The sequence below is a fragment of the Papio anubis genome, unplaced genomic scaffold (genome assembly GCF_008728515.1).
Source record: "Papio anubis isolate 15944 unplaced genomic scaffold, Panubis1.0 scaffold319, whole genome shotgun sequence".
NCBI classification, from domain to species: Eukaryota; Metazoa; Chordata; class Mammalia; order Primates; family Cercopithecidae; genus Papio; species Papio anubis.
Window position 1 is genome coordinate 27,803 of NW_022163313.1, and position 7,487 is coordinate 35,289.

Consider the following 7,487-nt stretch of genomic DNA (forward strand, 5'->3'; position numbering starts at 1 on the left):
AGAGGCTTACTACCCATTCCCTCAGGGTGGCCATTTAACGGACTAATGCGTCCCAGATGGGCTCACTGTAATTTTATTTTTTACTCTAACACTTAAAAAAAGAAGAAATATTTATCATAGTAGTAAAATGTTTATTTCAGAGTAAGAACTATTGGGATAAACAAGTTAGAACCAGTTGTACATCTTTTAACAACACTAAAATGCTCCCCAAACAGCTTATGGTTAAAAAGAAAACTAGGCTATAACAAAATTAGATTAGTAATAGCTAATAGAATTTTTATTTAGAAGTTTTATTAACAAAAGTAAGTGCTAGATTTAATTAATGTTTAATGAATGAATGCTGTGGGTCAATTCAGAAATCATTCTAAAAGAAGCATGTATTTGGAAGTCGTGGTTTTAATCTGCTGGATGTGTTCTAATAAGTTTTTATTTAGGGAAAAAAATCCAATAGTAATGTATTTTCGTTAGAGTGAGTCCATGATGCCAAAGAGACACAGATAGGAATTTTGTAGCAGGTGATTTTTTGAAAATTTGCTAATATATTTGTTTGTTTCTAAAGGATTTTGCAAATACCATTCCTGGACATGGTGGGATAATGGACAGATTTGATTGTCAGTATTTGATGGCAACTTTTGTACATGTGTACATCACAAGTTTTATAAGGTACTTTTACATTTAACACATTTTTTAGATGATTTCTTTGAGTTCTCATTTCCATCAACATTAGTTTGAGTAAGTTAATAACTTTTTCCATCAGTGGTAATCTACAATATTAAAGCAAGTGGTGGCTACTGGAATTAGAGTCTTGAGCAGGATGGTTAACTTGTAATCATTTTACCTACACTTGAACAACTTAAAAAAAGATAGTATTTGTTATGGTCCTGGACCACGTTAAAGACCGAATTAATGTGGATGGTATAGGATTTGAAACTTGAGGAGATTTAATTTCCTAACTGTGGGCATTGCAATGATCATGAATACTAAAAATTACAAAGGAAGACAATGAAATGCATCCAGTCTACCAATTATTACTTGAGTGCCTGCCATATTGTATAATGTTCTAGGGACAAATATGGCAGAGGACAAAACAAACCAAATCTCTGCCCCCATAGCTTCTTGTTTGGAGGTTGAAAGAAGAATGATGAGAAAGAGACAATAAACAAATAAATATAGTTTGTTAGATGGTATTAAGTGTCACACAGAAAAACAAAGCAGGCCGAGGGGATCATGCTTGTGTGTGTAGGGGCTGGCTGCTGGGTGAGTGGATGAATATTGCCATTTTGTAAAGGGTGGTTTATTCTTGTTATTAAACCTTAATGTTTTGGATCTGCCTTGAAATACCAACTGGGGTGTGAAGGCTTAACATCGACTGCATGTTAACTTTATTTTCTGTGGTCTCTACTGGGGGCCCAGAAGGCGGAACACTTATTAATAATAGTGCCTGAGCCATAGAAAACATGGATTTCCTTCATAGTACTTGGAAGGAAATTCATATTTAGCGAACCCTAAATACACATTTTAAATATGTACCACAGTAGTGTGAGAATTTTCATATTAACTATTTTTGAGAGACAGTCTTGATAGGAGTTTATCAGTTTCATTAATCTTTTCAAAAATATCAACTCCTGGCTTTGTTAATTTTCTCTACTGTAAATTTTTTACTTCATTGATTTCTCCTCTCATCTCATTCCTTTGCCTTTTTAAAATGTTCAATTTGCTGTTCTTTTTTTAATTCTGGAGATGAGCTTAGATTATTGATTTTTAGCCTTCTTGTCTAATTTATCCATTGAAGACTATTAAGTATTGCTTTATCCTCTTCCTACAAGTTGTGATATTTGTGTTTTCATTATTTAGTTACATATGTTTTCTGATTTCCAGTATTATATCTTCTTTAACACATGGGTTATTTAGAAGCATATTCATTAGTTTTCAAACAAATGGAGATTTTCTCACTTTCCTCCCTTAATTCCACTGTGGTCGGAAAACATACTCTGTGGTTTGAGTATTTTATAATTTTTGCAATCTACTTTGTGATGCAGCGTGTTATCTATTTTCTGGTACATGCTCCATGTGCAAAGGTGTATTCTGTAGTTTTGGGTTGTAGTTTTGTCTGTGTCAGTTAGGTGAGGTTTAATTAAATCTTCGGTACTGATTTTTGTTTATTTGTTTTTCTGTTTGTTTGGTCTGCTTGTTGTATCACTTACTAACAGAGCTTTGTTAAAGTCTCTCATTGTGATTGTAAATGTATCTATTTTTATTTGTAGTTCTACAAATATTTGCTTTATATATTTTGAGGTTGCATTAAGTATATACAAATTTAGGATTATCATATCTCTCCGTTGAATTGATCCTTTTGTCATTATATAATGTCTGTCTTTACTGCTTGCCTTAAAGTCTATTTTGTTGAATATTAGAATAGCAATACCAGCTTTCTTTTGGTCAGTGTTTGCATGGTATTTCTTTGTCTCTCCTTTTATTTTTAACATTCCCTTTTCCTCATATTTAATGTGTGTTTCTTTTTTCTAGTAAGCATATAGCTGATTTTTTCCCGTTTTATTTTTTATTTATTTATTTTTTTTGAGACGGAGTCTCGCTCTGTTACCCAGGCTGGAGTGCAGTGGCCGGATCTCAGCTCACTGCAAGCTCCGCCTCCCAGGTTTACGCCATTCTCCTGCCTCAGCCTCCCGAGTAGCTGGGACTGCAGGCGCCCGCCACCTCGCCCGGCTAGTTTTTTGTATTTTTTAGTAGAGACGGGGTTTCACGGGGTTAGCCAGGATGGTCTCGATCTCCTGACCTTGTGATCCGCCCGTCTCGGCCTCCCAAAGTGCTGGGATTACAGGCTTGAGCCACCGCGCCCGGCTCCCGTTTTATTTATAAGACAGTTGACAGTCTTTATCCTTTTAATGGGACTATTTAACTTATTTGCATATTATTTATTGATCTATTTGGGTATTGGTAATTAGTGGTTAAATCCTTAGAACTTTGTTTTCAGAATATGGCAGCTTTTTAGGGCATTAACTCATATGCTTTCTTTTTTTAAAAAAAAAAAAAATGCTGTTCTCTCAGTAGGGAGATGTCATGCTGAGCCATGTTGTCCACCATTTGAAAGCAGCTATTTAGACTGTTAGAAGACAGTGAGAGTGCCAGGATGCAACTCGCTGGGAGCACCTGCTGACACAATTTTGCATTTAGCTGAACTTGCTAAAGCAGCCTTCCTTTTCTCTGTGGGTCACTTCTCGGGGTTTATGCTGTGAAGTTGCTGACTCTTTTAAAGAAATGAAATAAGACGAACAGTGTCCTGATCTGAGTGTGAAAGGCATATGGCCGCAGTTTTTTGACAGATGAGTTGAGCCACATGCGTGAAGATGACCCATGGTGAGATGGCTCATCTGGGCTCTTGTGCAATTTGTTAAGTCGAAGATTTTCAGAGTAAATAGTTCCTCTGCTCATCCTCATTGTGGTAACACTAAATAGACATTTCTTTGTTGCTGGAATTTCTACTTCCTATAATTCTATGTGAACAATCTTTATTGTAAGTCATACATTTACCCACATAAATGTCTTTCTTAGAATTCTGTGCCATCCGTGTACATTACTTGTATGTTGCTTTTTCCCATTGGATTTTAAAGCAGATCTTTTATTTTGTTTTTTTTTTTTTATTGGAGTTTACCTAGGACTGTCTTTGAACAAAGACCATGGCACCTATATCACTGGTAAGGGGCTTCAGTGCTAGGCTCAGAACTTTTGTGTTCTGACTCTTTGAACATTCATAGCTCCTTGGAGATATTTTTCAACAAAGTACCTTTCATCATCTGAAGTTTCTTTGAAGTTAAAATTTTCAATTATATTTTCATGCCCTCTTTTTGGTTTGTCCTGTGTTCACCAGGCTCCTTTCCTTAGAGAATAGTTTTTGTGTCTCATTCAATCTCAAGATTTGCCATTTATCCCCACCTTTAACTTTGGTTGCCCTTTCAGGAACTTTTGTAGAACTTAGATCTGCACACCTTCAGTTGCCTTATATTGCTCTTGTGTTTTGTGTTTGTGCATTCTTTCTCCCTCTCTGCTGTATGCTTCTCAAAGCAGAAGAGTTCTGGCTGTTTATCCCCTTGACACTAACACTGCACATTAAAGTGAGCTGTTATCACTTTAATAACAGCTACTCTACACTGAAAGGAATGGTTTGTTTTAAATTGGGGGTATACGCTTCACTTATCCCTATTAAAATAACACAAACCTGTCTTCTTTGCCTTATAATTAGGGGCCCAAATCCCAGCAAAGTGCTACAGCAGTTGTTGGTGCTTCAACCAGAACAGCAGTTAAATATATATAAAACCCTGAAGACTCATCTCATTGAGAAAGGAATCCTGCAACCCGCCTTGAAGGTATAATTTGATCCAGAGAGGGAAGCACTGACAAGAAGGAATTCTTCAGAAAAACACTGACAGATGTTTTGTAAATTGTACAGAAAAATAGTTAAAAATGCAATAGATTGAAGTTTTGGAGATATGTTTCTCTCTGAAATTACTGTGAATATTTAACAAACACTTACTTGATCTATGTTATGAAATAAGTAGCAAATTGCCAGCAAAATGTCTTGTACCTTTTCTAAAGTGTATTTTCTGATGTGAACTTCCTTCCCCTTACTTGCTAGGTTTCATAATTTAAAGACTGGTATTTAAAAGAGTCAAACACTATAAAATGAGTAAGTTGAGGATGTTTTAAGATTGCACCTGGCACTGTGCCTTTTTGCACAAATATTTACTTCTGCACTTGGAGCTGCTCTTAATTTTAGCAAAATGTTTTATGCAAGGCACAATAGGAAGTCAGTTCTCCTGCACTTCCTCCTCATGTAGTCTGGAGTACTTTCTAAAGGGCTTAGTTGGATTTAAAAAAAAAAAAAAAGTTTGTCTGCTTTTCAAAGAAGTAACCATTTGCCAGGGGAAAACATTCTGCTTTTAGGTAGTTTCAAAATTCAGGGGAGGGAGCCTGAAATTTTTGCCATGATTGGTTTGTTAGAGCAGGCGTCAAACTACTTCTGATAAAACTGATTGGAAGATCACGACCTCGCAAAAACTTTTCAAGAGCAATAAGCAAGAATTCTGCTGTGAAGAACACAGTGTACGGATCCTCCGCAGATTATCTCAACAGAGGACAGTAGCTCAGGAGGCAGCGTCAAACAGTGACCTGTGGCCTGGGCCATCTCTTGGTCATGTGTTTCACTTTTCCTTGTTGCCCTGTGAACTGGCTTCCATGGTTCTGTAGGGTAGTGAGTCGGGGTTGTGGCTGCAGCAGAGCAGAAGATGCTCGCCCGAGTGGGAGTGACCCACCCCCGTGTCCCTGCTGCCTCACTCCTGGCTTCTACTGCAGCCCTTTGTAGACTCACCTCGCAAGAAGGAAGATCTGCCTGGAGACCTGATCCCAGTCCAGCTTTTTGGTCGTAGGTCATCTTTGTCCCATTGCTCTTTTGCATCATGTCATAAAATTTGAGGATATCAGCTGATTATTTTTTCTTCCAAGAATGAAAATCAAGCAGAATTGATTCCTACAGGGAAAAAAAAGCACACGAATGCCAAACCTTTCCTTTGGTGGACTGGACACTAACCAGATGAGAGTAAATTTCTTATCCGTGGACGTATGTAAGCTACTGCTGCTGTGTGCTCTCCACAGCCATATTTATTGTATTAAACAATCAGCACTAAACCTTCAAAACTTGCCCAGTGCTCCTAGTTAAATGTTCAGAGGGGAGAAATAGATATATTTTAAATAATGTTTTGCTAATGAAAAGAGTAAATATTTTTGTTTAAATCAGCAAAAACTTTCCATTATTTTATATTTCCGTCTGACTACTATACCTAAAACAAAAGATTGCCGCTATACCCGGGTTCCACTGATGCAGTCAGCTAGCAGCCTCATCACATGCACACGTGATTAGACATAGGTGCACTCAGTACCAAGAGTGCATTTTATGGTCCAGCATACACTCCATTGATTCATCATCACTGCATGCGTTCAGCCAGTGTATCTCACACTATCCGTGTAAATCTAAAACTGGTACTGGCAATGTTAGTAGAGGAGGCATTGATCACATTTAAAATCAGGCCACTTACAAGTTTAATTTTCAACATCTCATGTTTTTATTTGTCCCATTACAGCTTCAAATGTTGGTCATAAAAAAAAATTTAAGCTACTAAAGTTTAAAGAATAAAATGAAAATTTTGTGATAAGAACGTACATTAAAAACTCAGTAGTTTGCATGAGTAAGAACTCCTTGAGATACACAGATTCCCCCCCACATTTGTATTTAAAATAATTGGTGAGGCATTGAGATACAGAATTATAAGAAAGCATTACTGAATATGTGTGTTATAAAGTCAATATTAGAAACAAAATATGGAGCTAGAAATATTTGGGATCACAGTAATAGCTTTTCACAAATATACTTTTAGAGTTGAATGTACGTTATCCTATATGTAAAAAAGCAAATTCTTAATTTTAACGGAGCTCTCGATTGACCTTTTCAGCATACTTTTATAGCATGTATATTGAAATAGAATATATTTTAGCAAAAGGTTGCCATAAAACTCTTGACTTGGCTCATTTTGATATTTGCACTGTGAAGAGGGCTTAAATTCCAATGTAGCAATATGCTGGTAGAAAAATGAAAAACTGGGAAGTTCTTTCACAGTAATGCCTAATTGTTCCAAATTTGCTATATTTGGAGGTGCTCTACTGGTACTTCCTGCTTGACTCTCTGACCTGTGGGATGCACATTCTTCCTCAACGCTTTTTCCTTTTGGTGGTGACGTATGTTCACTATCTGAGAGTAAAAGACCATACACGCCCCTCTTTTTAAAATTAATAGTATCTCTTCCTTTTCACTTTGGTTTGAACAAAGATAGTGTCACCTTGTTCCATGAAAAAGAAAAAGCATAAACAGTGTATATTTAGGGTATATGGGTGATAGCTTATGATATGTGTCAATCAGTTCTCTGAATCTTTTACTGAAACTGAGATAGGAAAATAAAACTGAAACAAATCATATTCGACTTTGTTGTGCCATTTTCTCATTGGAGAAGAAATATGCAACCAGTATTTACAGAATAATGACGGGTATATGTAAGTATTGTATCGTGTCTATTCCATCACCAGCACCTACAGTGACATCTTCAGGGCTGGGATAAAATAAGTTCTGGTGATTACCAAACATCTGTATTTGTTGAGAGGCAATGTCCTCTTAATACAAAGAGTACTGAACTTTTATGGTATTAGCACAGTTTGTAATTACACGTGTATTTTTGTGAATCTCTGAATAATGTGTGTCCCTTACTAGAGCTTTAAGCTATACAGAGGCCAGATGAAGTCGGTTTGGGTTGGCCACTGCATACCCAGTGTCTGGCATGATGCCTGCTCTCTGTAGGCTCTCCAGCTTCTGAAATGCACAAGCTTGGAGCTTGGTCTAAAGACCCAGCTATACACATTCCCTCTTG

At 36.8% G+C, this 7,487-nt stretch overlaps 1 protein-coding gene across 1 annotated transcript in view; it reads left to right on the forward strand.

The window, feature by feature from the left end:
* Positions 1 to 7,046, forward strand: part of LOC116273027 (phosphatidate cytidylyltransferase 1-like) — a 31,513-nt gene extending 24,467 nt beyond the window's left edge. Inside the window, exons 9-10 of the mRNA XM_031661970.1 lie at positions 560 to 663; positions 4,259 to 7,046. Coding sequence (XP_031517830.1) covers positions 560 to 663; positions 4,259 to 4,388 — 234 coding nt within the window. The 3' untranslated portion in view covers positions 4,389 to 7,046. The remainder of the gene's footprint in view (positions 1 to 559; positions 664 to 4,258) is intronic.
* Positions 7,047 to 7,487: the final 441 nt, after the last annotated feature.